The sequence below is a fragment of the Vigna unguiculata genome, chromosome 2 (assembly GCF_004118075.2).
Source record: "Vigna unguiculata cultivar IT97K-499-35 chromosome 2, ASM411807v1, whole genome shotgun sequence".
Classification (NCBI taxonomy): domain Eukaryota; kingdom Viridiplantae; phylum Streptophyta; class Magnoliopsida; order Fabales; family Fabaceae; genus Vigna; species Vigna unguiculata.
Window position 1 is genome coordinate 6920589 of NC_040280.1, and position 14735 is coordinate 6935323.

A 14735-nucleotide genomic window follows, 5' to 3' on the forward strand; every position below is an offset into this window, starting at 1 on the left:
TTACTAATAGGAAGAGTCATATTTATAGATACAACATGGTAACCTAGAAAAGATATAAATGAAATAGTTAATACAAAAATTACATAAAGAGTAATGAATCTATGAGTATCAATCATATAAGTAATTATATCAAATCAATGGACGATCAATAATTCATAACAAGGACTAAATAGTTATACATCAATTTACTACAATTTAAAAAAATATTTTAAAAACTCATGCAATTTTAAGTTATTTAAAATTTAATTAAAATCTTATGGTTAATGAAACTCACTTTAACCCTAATCCTAACACACTTTATGTGGAGACATTTTGGGATTAGGAATATTTCAACTCAATGATTTGGTATAGCAATAAAGAAGGGTTTCTTTTAGAAACGGGTTGAGATGGATCCATATATCATGATTCAAATTGACACTTCTATATATTTTATAAGATAATGGTACCTTTCTTCAATAAAATAGAATTTCAAATTTTAGATATTTTATCATTTTGTTTTTAATTTTTACTCCTTTTAACATAATGTTGGTAGCAAAGCGGTACCAATTAGTATCCTACAAATAGCATAGTATAGCTCCTACATTTTTCTAAATATTTCCATCAGATAAGACTTTTACTTTCAATCTTTTCATTCTCAATATGAGAATCATGTAATTCATTAAATATAATTCTTTCTGAGTAGTTTTCATAGCGTAACAAAGAAACATGGAACAAACTTTACATTAAATAGTATGGATAAATCTTCTAGTTCATATGCGATAACTGATCTGAATTTATACAAATAAAAGGATTAGTTTAACACAACAAAAATGAATAAAACCTATGATTACTCAACCAATAGCAAGTAAAACAATCTGGTTTCCGTCCGAAAAGTAATAAACAATTCATAAAGTGGACAACTTTCAAGTGAAACTAACAAAGGACGAAATAATGCTAGGTAGACTACATTTGCTATCTTATAAATAAATGCTATCTTTTCTCTACAGAAACACAGCTAAAACGAACCAACGATCAAAACACAGCGAGTTTTGTTTTGAAACTATATATACATATTAAACAACAGATGTTAAAATAACCAGTTGGTACTTGGTAGGTTCTTCACTTTCTGTCACACTTGTTCGTTTCCCTTGAGAATATTGTACTTGCAGAGAGGACAAGTAGCATTCATCTTCAGCCATTTCACTATGCATGAAGAATGGAAATGATGGTTGCAGGGAAGAGCATGGAGCTCTGCCCCATCTTCGTATGAACAGAGGCAAATACAGCATTCCTGAAAAACAACAACAAATATTAATAAAATAGGCTCCTGAAAATTGAATTCGAATCTTAGAAGACCAAATTTTACAGTCTCCGGATGAAGTTTTCTATTTTAAAGTAAATTATTTTTTATCTAATGAAGGAAATTTATTCTGTAAGGGATAAACAAGCTGGAATCTTGAATAATAATAACGAAAAGACACTAAGCAACATCCTAGAAGAGTTCAAGGCCACATACATCTTCAACTAGCTTCCTCTTTCAAGAATAGTTTAGTAAAATCTTCACTAAAACCATCTATGCAAAAAAATTGCACCTAATAACAAAATCCTTTGCTAATCCTCTTGTTTAATTACTATTATTTCCTTGGTGACTTCATCTTTGATAAGTGTCAAAGTCTACACTTCCTCCTTTACTAATAACAGTGCATATGTTTATTTAGAGCACGTTTAGGAAAGTTGACGTTTTTGGAGAATAAGTTGTGTTTGGAAAAATAACTGAAATCGTAAAAAGCTTTTCTCTGTATATAAGCTATCTTCGTGCATACGAAAACTTGTATCTTACAACGACTTCCTAACAACCTTTTTCCATTTTAGCATACTTCTTATGTAAAACCTATTTCATTTGTTGCATCCAAACATAATAAATCTCCTTAAAACCACTTTTTCAACAAATTTACTCAAACAAAAAATAATACCGATTACAATGAAATACAACGACGATTAACATATAAACCATTATTGAAACAATCTTGTTTGTTTGCAGTAGTCCCAAAATTAAAATATAGTTGTTTTCAATTTTCTTGGACTTCGTTTATAGTAGTCCGTGATGAGTAAATTATTTTCTTTCATATAAATATTTTTTTACCCCAACCTCTTTGTACTTTCTAAACTGAACACATTAAATTCGGGAAAAAAATATAATCATACCAAAAGTTCAGGTGCAATTTGAACTCAAATTTTGAACCTACATCAATTACTCCCCAAATTTCTAAAATATCATGGACTTTAGGAATTAGCACACAAATAGAGACCAAAGTAAGCAACCTTGGAACTACTGTTTGAAGTTGTGAATGTCAATTTCAGTGCTTAGTTGTAGAAATTAAATTTATTACTTTCCCCCCTGGTTAACCAGATTCACACACGAGTACAAGGAGCCACAAGGTACAAATATTTGTGCATTGACTAAAATAGAAAATCAAATAACCAGCAATTTCTATTTCATAGAAGTGATGGAATGTGAGACAAATAAATAGCATTTGAGAAGAGCATACCGCATCCTCTGGTAAAAGCAGTCGTTCATTTGCCAAGTAAGCACTGCTGGTTTCTATAGGAACCATTGATCCAGCTCCACCACTGGGCTTATCCTCATTGCTTAGTATTCGAAATCTATATTTTGGAAGTATGCTAAGATCTGCTTCTGACGCACCTTCCTGTGTTATTCCAGAACAATAGGAGAAAAATTAGAAGGTTCATAACTTCAAAATATTTTAGTCGGTCTAAAATGTTTTTCATTCATACCTGTCCTGCAACCGCATAGAGAATAGCAATGATGCAGGGCAAACAACAACAAAGCGCAATACCAATCAAGCACGCCAAGACAACACAAAAGATGGCAAAAAAGACATCAAATGCCAGAAAGACAACAGATAACCTGTAGAATTACAAAAACAGATTTTTGTCATTGATGCTAGCAAGATTCACAAAATTCAGCAAACAATTTGTCAAAAAGAATTAGCAAGTGTCCAAACATTCGAATATTCATGAGTATATGAAAAAGAAAATGAAAATATTGGTTTAATTGATAGATTATTTTATGGGAAATAAAAAATAAAAAACAACATAAAAATGTGTCTGAAACTTTTAAATTGAAAAATATTTCAAATTAGGATTGATGGGGATTTCAAATAATTCATAACGCTTAATTCTTTTTAGTCTTGAATGTGGAATCCCCAAGTACAAATACTTATACTGGAAAAGTATTGGGATCACATCCATATCAAACACTGATACACTTATGAGGCTCCTAAATACATATCCAAGAAGTACCCTGGAATTTTCTTCGAAGTTACTAAAATTTATTGATTGGTACATTTCGGATACAAGTACTTGAATTGAACAAAGGTCGCAAGCTATGAGGCACAACCACATAAACCAATACATATATGATAATCCTTTGATACAATGCTTCTAAATACATATATCCAAGGATTATCCTTCAATTGTCTCTAATTTTATTAAAATTTTACTGACTGATGCATCTGGTACCTATAACTGAACAGGAATATAATTACATACAGCTCTATTTTCCTTGATATCCCTAAACTGGTTGTCAATAGAAGACAAGCATATAGAGCCAAGAATTCTTTTCAATAGGACTAATGATGATTTTTTGCAACATTCTAACATGAGTTGGGAAAAATATGTACTTCTTGTGACATGGTCATTCTAGAATTTGGATTCTCTGCTGAATTTTTTTGTGTTGTCCTCGGTCGTACCTTTAAAATACACTGATTTTTTATGTTTTAGAATATATTAAAAATCTTGTAAATATACCAAAAGTAATGTATTTTGAAGACACAACAGAGGCTAACACAAAAAAGCTAAGTGCAGAAAATGGATTCAGTCATTCTACTTGATAAGGGCAAATGATACATATATGAATACAGTTTTTCTTTTCTTTTTTTATTTCTTTTAAGTTTGATCATCAACCATTGGCATAATCACCTATGAACTAAAAATTACAAAATACCTATTGTGCATATGTAACATGTCAAGGTGGCTACTAAATAGAGTTATCATATCTAAATTTAAATTTTGATTTATTTTAGTTTATCCCTTTACCTATCCTAGATCTGGATATCAGAATGCTGATTCAGATCCATATCTTGTTAATTAGGAAATTTTGTAGATAAGACCCTAATAATTAGGAATCTTTATTTTTTTTTTTTATTTAGATTATCAAGTAGGTCCTAAATTAGGACCAACTAGAATACATGTTTCTTATGGCCCTATTAGTTAGGAAACTCTACTTTTAGGAAAATGCACTTCACTTTCCTAAAAATATTATGAAAATTAAAAACTGAAGTTTGGAAGTATAAAAATAAAGAAAATTTTATAAACAAAAATTGAATAATATAAGTATTATATATTAAAAGCATCAGATATTTACTGTCACTAAATTATAAATTCTTGTAAAAATATAAAACTTATATGTTTTAGAAAACACTATTTTAATATAAAGTAAAGAAATAACTATAAAATATATGATTACATTTATTAAGTTATTATTATATGATTTCAGATAAATAAAATAAGGAGTACAATTGTTACTCTGTTAATAGAATTACTTTATTAAAACCATGACATCAGGGAAGTGTAAGTGCACTTTACCCTTATTTTTTATTTTATCATAATTGTTAAGAATATCTTTTTAAAGATTTTATTAAAAAATATTATCAATAAGAAATAATTTTCACAATAATTTGTGTTAATATCCAGGAGAGGCTCTGTCAAGGAAGAGTCTATTTCTTGTCCTATATGGATGCCTTATCATAACCAAGGTTGTTGAAAGCCAGCATAATCTCGTGTATGCATTGTTCAGGAAGCCAAACATATAGCGAATATCATCAGTATCTCTAAGTCAACATGCATAGATAGATATCAGAATATCAAAATTAATACACAAACATTATTTTAGAAGTTGAAATACAGGCTCACCAGTACAATCGTGGGGCATCTTGCAGAAGTACATCACCACCAGAGACAACCCAGTAAAACCCCACTATCCACCAAAGGAATGAAACCCCTGTATTTATTGATTCACATCGTTTTGTGAACCTGTATTGTAAATAATAAAAAATTGGTGTCATCAAATATTAATTAATTATTAATTATATAATACAGTCCAAAGAAGTATCGAGTACAATATACTATTAATAAGCCTAACAAAGTATATAGTAGATCAACATGCTTCATCAGCCAGGGTATTGAACACAAGAACAGACATCTTATTCCCTTTTCCTAAAGTTAATGATAGTTCTATCCTGTGGGCCGTCGTTAGTCCTCACAGTGCACCATGTCAGGCAAAACTTCTAGCAAAAAATATCAACTGAATGATTCCATTTGCTGAGACCTATTTGAAAACCATAAGTTCTTGCAATATTACCAGACATGCACTACAATTTTCTTACCAACAATTGTGACTAATCCTCGTTTAGTATACAACATTATAAATTTATACCATTTTTAACTACCCCTGCTTGGAGGCTCAATAGTACTCAAGCTTTCAGCAGAAAAAGAACAATTAGTCCTCTGTCACATATGAATTAGGCCCAAGGATGAATCTATCACAGTTAATAAAAAGAGTAAACAATTGCAAGAATACATAGCCTTTTATTCCAGAAGTCTGATATAAAGGGGGAAATAGGGAAAATTAATTGCAATTGCATGTAAAAACCTACAGTTAATGTTAGGCATGGAAGTAATGAGAGGGTTAGGAAGAAATTTGTAGATAAAAATAGTAAAATGGGTAGTTGAACGGGAGGAGACTTTCTAGGAAAGCCTATATATTCTTTTCTTGTGGGATGTTGGGGGATTCTTTGGAGTCTTTGGACTTCGTAGCAGGGAACACCCTGTGTGAAAAGAAAGCAGTTTTCCTTTGGAAGCTTTGGCTTTTACGGTGTGTAAAGTGAATAATAGAGTACAAGAATTTGTCTTTTCTTTTTTCTGTCTTGTTTCCTTGTCATAGTTTTGGGTGCCTAACAATTTGGTCCGACCTACCAGATACGTTGAGGAGGAGTCATGGAAAGTTGAATCAGTGCTTTGGAGAAGTGGGTCAGTGAACAAGAAAAGGTGATTGCAGAATTGAAATATAGCTTGCAAGAAATCAAAGAATTGCTAGAATTTCCAAGAAATGCAAAAGAAGTTCTGAAGAGTGACAATTCTATCAATCGAGGAAGGAGGGGAGAAAGAGAGGAACGGAGTGATAATTTAGAGGAGGAGGAAGAGGAAGAAGTACAAAGGCATTCGATGAAAAAGGTGGAATTACCAACCTTTGAAGGGAACGATCCAATGGGGTGGACAACAAGGGCTGAAATTTTTTTTGAAATTTAGAAAAGTGCTCCGAAAGAAAAGTTGTGCCCAACCATCATTAGCATGGAAGGGAACGCAGGCCAGTGGTTCAAAATCTAGCAATAAAAATCCAAGAACCTTTCTTGGGAAGATCTCACAACAACTCAACCAAGGATAGTTGGAGGCAACAGGAGAAGCATGTTATTTGAGAGTTCGGCGGGGTGATAGACTAGGAGTAAAAATTTTATTTGAAAGTTTGGCAGCAATAACACGAGTGGGAAAGTTTAATCCAAGAATTCAAGATATTGGTATCACAAGTAAATACAACTTCATAAGATCAGTTGAGGGAGTATTTCCTTGCAAAGCAACAAGCCCTATGCAAGAAGAACAACATTCCCACCAACATCAAGTTGATGCATTGGATGAAATTGTGAATCTAATTGGGGTTGATGTTGCAGCTTTTGTTGGTTGGAGAAGACCTAATAGTCATTCGGTTTGCACCACCAAGATTGAGACCCCCCAATAGTATTTCATTACAAAAAACATATAAAAAAAGTAGTGGTTAGACTGTGGGAGAATGGCTTGTCCGAGACGAGTTTGATTGGCATTAAAGAAATTGGATTTGTCAAGATTGTTGATGTTTTTCAAGAAACGAGTAATGTTTTGCACCGAGTAGAAGACTCGCAAAATACTGAAAAAGGATCTAGTCTTCAGATAGATTTGACTGTGGGTTCCAAAAATACTCTCAAGTTCGATGAGCAAAACATTGAATACAAAGGTCACTCACATGATTATGGAGCAAGTGTAAAATCGGCTTCTGTGACAGAAATCGACGCGATGGTTGAACCACACGATTCAGATGAAGTTGAACCATGGAAAATCAACTGCTTGGAGCTTGGGGCTGAACCAAATGCATTAGTTGAAGCAAGATTTGAGTTGTTACCTGGTTTGAAGGAAACTTGTGATGTTTCAGAACTGGAAACTAAAGTTAAGGAATGTGTTGGAGCCTACCAAGAAAGTTTTCTTGTCAAAGCATCCATTGATGTTATTATGGAGGTTATTGGCTTACAAATTGCTTATATGGTATCTGATAATATATTTTTGGATGTTACGGATCAAGGTATTGCTGGTTTGCTTCTTATGATAACTATTTGCAAGATTTATGACCAAGTCAGCAATCAGGATGGTGAAAAAGAAGATATTGTTGGAGTAAGTAATAAGTAATGCATTTGGGAACCATTTATCTGCTGTAATCATGATTAGTACCTAGTCTTCTACCTAGGAGTCTAGTGTACTCTATGAGTTGTACCTAGGAATCTAGGGTAATCTTTTTGATCTTTCATCTTCATTGTATCAATTTCTATCATTATAAATAGAAGATCACAAGAGGGATCTTGTAAGCCCTCCAATTTTACATTATCTTTTTATTCTCAACTGATATTAACAAAGATGAACATGTCAACAATGGCGCTTTGGTTAGAGTACAAGATCTAGTTGAGCGCATGGATGAAGAAAGTCATGAGGGCTGAGGCAGCTTAAATTTCAAGAGTTCAACCTTGAGGACAAGGTTGTTCCAGCAGAGGAGAGTAATGTTGGGTATGGAAGTAATGAGAGGGTTAGGAAGAAATTTAGATATAAAAATAGTAAAATGGGTAGTTGTACAGGGGAAGACTTCCTATGAAAGTCTATATATTCTATCTTGTGGGATGTTGGGGGATTCTTGGGTATTGACAGTTTTTTGAATTTGTGATAGGGAATACCCTGTGTGAAAGGAAAGCCGTTTTTCTTTGGAAGCTTTGGCTTTTACCGTGTGTAAAGTGAATAAAAGAGTGCAAGACTTTGTCTTTTCTTCTTTTTCCTTTCTTGTATTCTCATCACAGTTTTGGGTGCCTAACGGTTAACCTGAGGAGTGGGGAACAGCATGATAAATGAAAACCCACAGCTAATTATACCCACAATGTGAAGTAGTGAAAAGTTCACTGCCTATATATCCTCATAAACTATGAAGGAAAGAAACATTTTATTAGCTATCTTGGTCACTCATGTATCAATTAATGTTGAATGAACTTAATTTATAAAAATATAGCATACTCAAATATTTTCAAGAAGTCCATGACATAAAATCTACTTCAGGGAAACAACTATTATTAATTGGTTATCAAGTACAAGCCCATAAATGATCTTATGTTTTACAAAATACCAATCAATCCAAAACTTGAGCTAAAAGTGAATTAATGAATGAAATGTGGCAATAAGGATCGAACAATACGAATCAAAGAGATTCTTATACCACCTCAGTAAACCAAGACCATTAAATATTAGGTTGAGTTGTTTCAAAGTGCACAGGTCAAGTACTTGAAACAATATGCGCACTAAAAAAGATTGAAACAATAGGAAATGGAAACATAGGTTACGTTTTATTCAACTTGTAAACTAGGTAGAAATAAAATAAAATAATTAAAATATATATTCAATCCAAATACTGCCAAATAGCTAATAGTTTAAACAAAAGGTTTGCATCATCAAATTCAAACCACAGAATACAAATGAATAACCCTAGAAACATATAAAGTCATAACAGTCCTCAATAGCTATGTAATTTGTTCATGCTGAGGATCCTCTAGCTAGTGCTAGCATGTGTAAGCTCTAGCCAATCCAAAATACACAATAAAATGTGCATGTTTTCAAACATATGGATACTACCATATCATATACAAATTCCTACAGTACAGGTATGACAAGCTTTTTCATTTCAACACCATGTTAGGGACAAAACTATATTTAGTATCAATACTATAATACATGCTAAATCCATGATGCACATTCTAAATAGTTTACAACCCATGCTTAGGTAGTAAAAGATGGCCAGCTACATACCTACTTGATAGGCAACCCCTTTAGTTAGTTAAATTGATTAGCAGAGTAATTAGAGTTAGTTAGTTAGTGAGTTGAGAGCTAGAATAATAAAGGAAATAGGCATGTTTCCTATAAAGAGATATTGAGAGGAATGGCTAGTCAATTGAAGAGTTAGTATTGTGCCTAGGGAGAGTCCTAGAGCTTGGAATGTATATGTGCTAAACGAGTTTCTATCAAAGGGTATTAGAGCTTGGATCAAGAAGCTGTAGGGAATTGTCAAGAAAATGACTTCAAGATTAATTCCAAGATTTGATCAAGTTATTCCTACTGGTGGACACCAATGCAGAGCACTATTTCAGGGACAAGAAACTACGCTATCATGGTTGTTGCATTTGCATTGAGAGGAAAAGCTCCTGAATGGTGGGTTTCATGTGAAAGGAACAACCAAATTGCAACTTGGTGGAGTTTGGATTTGTATACAAGATTCAGAGAATGAGGAGCAAGTATGCGGGAATGAAGTTCAAGAGAAAAGCCAAGAACCCGTGATGCAAAAGTAGAAACTGCTCACACAAGTGCAGCTACAAAACATAAAAGAAGATGAATAATTACAGAGAATGGAACCAACAACTGAAGGCAAGAAATGACGAAATCAGAAATTGTTGCAGAAGAAACCAGAATTCTCAGAAAAGGAAACCCAAGAAGGAGATATCCAACAAAAAACAAGTGGAGAAGGGATGATCTAGAAGAACGAAAAAATGATGAGCAAGGGAGAACACAGGGTAGAGAATCAAGAGAAACATTCTGACTCAAGAACTTGAAGAAAAAACGAAGATGAACATTTGATGGTGGATAACATCTCTGAAGAAGAAGCAAACATCAGTGAACCAGAAAAAGGGACTATGATAGATTCCATTAGCAGCTGCTTGCCACAATATCCTTTTTCATGGCCAAAAATGCTGCGGAAAACAGAGCATTGGAGGAGCATGGGGGCATTCAAATATTTGTGTTTGGTACAGTAGGAGCATTGAGGCATTCAAATATTTGTGTTTAGCTTGGTGGGTGGGATCAGCTTGGTCAGCGGCCTTTGGCTATTCACCTAGAGTAATTAGGCTTGTGTAGTTGAGAGCTAGAATAGTTAAGAGAAATAAACGGTGTTGCCTATCAATAGGAAGAGGTGTGGAGAGGAGTGGCAAGTCAACTGGAGAGTCGATACTGCAGCAAAGGAGTGTCCTGGATCTCTCAAATATCCAGAAAAATTGTGTTCTTTCTTTTCATCAATAAACAATGTTCTTGTGCGCTCAACCTGAACCAGTTTTTATCTCTACTACTGTCCACGTTATGATATTAGACAAGCGCATACCCCCTTCATGACCCTTCACTCATCCAGTTCAACCTAACTAATCAATAAAACATTCACATTTCTAGTTCACAACCTCTAGCAAACCAACTTTTGTTATCAAGAGCCTCTTCACGACACTCTGTCAGTTCTATCAAGTCCAATCATAAAAATTACATAACCCTTAATCAAAATCCAAAGCATAACATTTGAAAATTTCTTAGAATAACTTTACTAGACTACCTTAAAATGCAGAATATAAACATGACAAAAGCACAAGAAACTCAATTTTCATCTGACCAACTCTACGTTGAATAAGTTCGTATCTACTGAACCAGACCGGCACACAAACAATTACCTTTACCTCCACAACATAACACAAGCACTAACTTCCCCAAAGCTCCCCATAATTCATAATTTTTTTCCAGAGTTCGAAAGTCAAACTCAAAAGCTTAGCATCCCAACAGTTGAAAATAAATGAAAAAAATGCATTGATTTGAAAAGGAAAAGCCCTCCTCACCAAAATCAAACCTCTACAATCTAATAAAACTGAGCTGAACCCACTCAGATGTCAAATTAAGAAATTCAAAATCAAACCCATAACATCCAAAACAATGAACAATTCCACAAAAACAGAATAACTCAGCTCAACAAGAACAAAATTGAATTCAATTGAATTGAATTGAACGCACCGGGAGCGAGACGAATTGCCAGAGCTCCCATCCACGTCGCTGTCGCTGTCGTTTCCGCCCTCTTCGTTGTCACTGCCGGCCTGGCTCTCCACGTCCTGCGTCCCCTGGCCGCGGCGCGAGTCCCTCCGGCTACGACGCCGGTACTCGAGCCAGACGAGCACCACATGCACAAGGCACTGCAGCGCGTATCCGACGATCCACACGCGGATCGGCGAGTTCGGGCGCTCGCTGATGGTGCATGCGAGCATCGCGGCCGAGACGACCACGAAGGCCATGTTCCACGACATGTCGAGCGCCACCACCGGCTTGGAGTAGCCCCAGTCCGCGCGGCGCTCCTCGAGCTCGCGCGCCGCGGTCTCCCGCACCAGCATGGAGGGGCCTCGGCGGCCGGCTCGACCGAGGAGGAGCGCTAGCGCCGGTGCTCGGGCGGCGTCGTGGCGGTTGCGGAGCAGCGGCGCCTCCGCTGCGGCTGTCTGTGATGACATGGCTGGCCAAACTCTCTAGAGAGAGGAAGAGACAAGGCAATGCATGATTGAATAATTAAAATTGAAATTGAAAAGGTTTGAAACAAAGTGGGAATGAAAACACTGCTATTATTGTTATTAAAATAATGAATTAAATATAATAATAAAAAATTGAGGAGGCTTTTGAAGATGAAATTGAAGAGTTTGTTGTGTGATTAGATTTTTGAAGAGAAGAATGATTTGGTGAATAACAGAATGAGAAGAATTTGAAGAAGGAAGCAATTGTTCAGTTTTGCTTTGAAAGGTAGATTCAGAGAATGGTTGTTGAAAGGTTTGAGGTAAGAGTTGGAGAAGAACGAGTGTGGTGTGGTGCAATTCTATGGAGTGAAGGACACATGCCCTTTTTTCACCTAATGCACTATTTCATTTTTTTATATATATATTTTGTATAGATGAGTATACTACTACCTATAAAACTAACTCAGCTAAAAACTAAAAACTGAAAACATAATTAGAAACAGGAAAACATAAATGTTTATGTTGTATTTTTATTTTATTTTTTTTTCAAAAATATATTTTAACAATATTTTCCAAATTTAGTTTTTTATTATTTTAAACGATAGTTGTCATGATGAAGTGAGAATGATCTTTTGTAGTGAGAATCGAATGCTTGGTTGTCATTTCTTCTTCTTCTGTCTTTATACATTTTTTTTCCTCATCATATAAGATCGTTTTTATTATTTAAACTTTTGACAATATATTTGGATTTATGGTTTTCAAATATGTGAAGCTGTTGTCCTTTTTAAGTTATATTTAGGTATTTTTTTATAAAAAAATATTATGATTTAAGTATTCTAAAATTGTATAATTTAAAATATTTTAAATTATATAATCTAGAATTATATTTCATATCTGCATTGTGAAATTTAAAAGTATAAAATTGATTACGAATTACGATGGAAATGAGAAAAGGGTAATAATCGGTAAATAAACAAAATAATCGATCTATAAAGATTACTTAGACTTTTTTTCATTAAAAAACATCGAAAATTTATTTTTAATAATACATATATAACATTATACTCTTAACACTATACTAGTGAACTATCAAGATTAAGTATATTTTTTTATTGAGGAAACATTTTCAATGAATGAAAAAGTTATGGTTAAGTGAAGTTTATTGATTTTAGACATGACGCATCAAAATTGGAAATTTTTATAATTTATTTGTAAATCGGTCTTCTTGTACACATTTTTTAATATTTCTATTAATGTACATATTATATTTTTTATCGTATTTATTGTGAGACTCGTGATAGTGGGAGGGAAAACCCTTTACCTAAGAACCCACTTCCTTTATCTATTATTTTTCCTCTTCTTCCAATGCTCACACAGTTTCAAAAGAATGCTTGGTAGCAGCACTCCATTAGGTTCATTTTCTTCCTTTCTTTGCAATATTCTTCTTTACGCTATTTGAGTCTCCAATCATCTTCATCTCTTTCCACGTTGATGGGGGACCATGCAAAACAATCATAAACACTCCTTCAATCTTTATAGCAGTTAATGCACAACAAGCATAATCCACCGTGACACGGCCAAAACCCCACCTTTGCATGCAATGCAACGGCAGAACTTTAACACAAAATTTAGAAATATCAAATTATATTTTTTTAATTCATTATATGTAATTCTAAGAATTTTAGAGAGTTGGTTTTCATTGTTTTTAATTCTTGGGTTCTCGCAAAATTTCTTAAGTTGTACATGCATTTTTTTCATCTTCATTACATGTCTTCCTCTCGAGAAAAGAATCAATTATTTTGTTTTTTTGTGAGAAATTTTCTAATATAAATTTATCTCCTCTCACCTATTTAGAAAAAGATAAATTTATCATCATTGAATGGTACACGATAGAAAAATTTATCACATGCAAGAGGAAAATAGATTGCTTAAAAAGGGGTAGAAAATGAACTTATTCAAAATAAGATATTGATTGATCTAAAATGTTCCTTAACTCCTCAATTTCATCGTGGTGCAATTTTATTTTGGAAATGATGAGATTGAGAGTAAAAATTGAGATAGAATTTGAGATGTGAGAAAGAGATGGAAGTATGAAAGAGAGAAATGAAAGAAAAAAAAGGCTATGGATGAAGTTTTAAAAAAAATTAATAAAAATAATATAATAATATATGAATATAATTTTAAAATATATATGAAAAAAGGATAGGGGAGTCGTTGCTCCCCTATGTCATTAAGAAGGTCTAATAATGTTTGCATGCAATCTGGATAGAAATTGGAACAAGGGTTCATGGATTTTTAGCTTCAACGACACCAGCGAGAGAAAAGAGAGAGAGATCGTCGGATGGTGTTGGAGTCCCACAAAAAGGAGGAACAAAATGGAGTCCTAATATCATTCGAAGGAGGAGATGGAGATTCACCCAAGACTCAATATTGTTGCTCATCACAATCGTTCGTCCTCGTCGCTCGTTCGGGTAGCCATTGCAGTCTAAGGGTGCATGGTGGTCAAAAGGATGCTTGAGTGAATAAGAGGAGGAAGAACTGCTCCTCCACGCGTGAGTGATGAAGAAGAGAAGTTTCTCTTTTGGACCAATCAATTTTCAAAACGGGTAAGGGAAGCTAACCAATTATCTCTAATCTTATTTAATTACAATTGCATGAATTGAAATTATAAAGAATATTATTTGAATCTTGAGAAGAGATTGAATTGTGATTATGAGGATGAAATGGAGATGGGTAAAAACTATTTTTAAAAGTTTTATTTAATGGAGAAAAAATACATTGGTCATTGGTGAAATTGTTGGATGAAAAAGAGAAACTTGATAGTGTTTTAAGTTGTTGGTTGTATTTTAATTGTTATGTGATATCTGAATTGAGTGTTTTGTACAAGCATAAATGGTATTGAAAGGGTTGGGTTACGGTAAAATCTATTTCTCCATAAAAGTTGGATTTTATTGTTGGGTGTATTTGAATTGCTCTGTGATATATGAACTGATTTGAGATTGATTAGTTAAAGAAAAGATACCATTAGACCGTTTAAACCGT

General features: G+C 33.8%; 1 protein-coding gene across 1 annotated transcript; it reads right to left on the bottom strand.

Annotated features, from left to right (window-relative positions):
• Positions 1–794: 794 nt before the first annotated feature.
• LOC114173930 (E3 ubiquitin protein ligase RIE1-like) lies at positions 795–12064 on the bottom strand. Its single transcript, XM_028058613.1, has 5 exons — positions 11212–12064; positions 4975–5094; positions 2776–2908; positions 2529–2687; positions 795–1270 (listed from the first exon to the last, which is right to left on the bottom strand). Exons 1-5 carry the CDS (start codon positions 11694–11696, stop codon positions 1109–1111), a joined length of 1059 nt encoding a protein of 352 aa, XP_027914414.1. The 5' UTR covers positions 11697–12064; the 3' UTR covers positions 795–1108.
• Positions 12065–14735: the final 2671 nt, after the last annotated feature.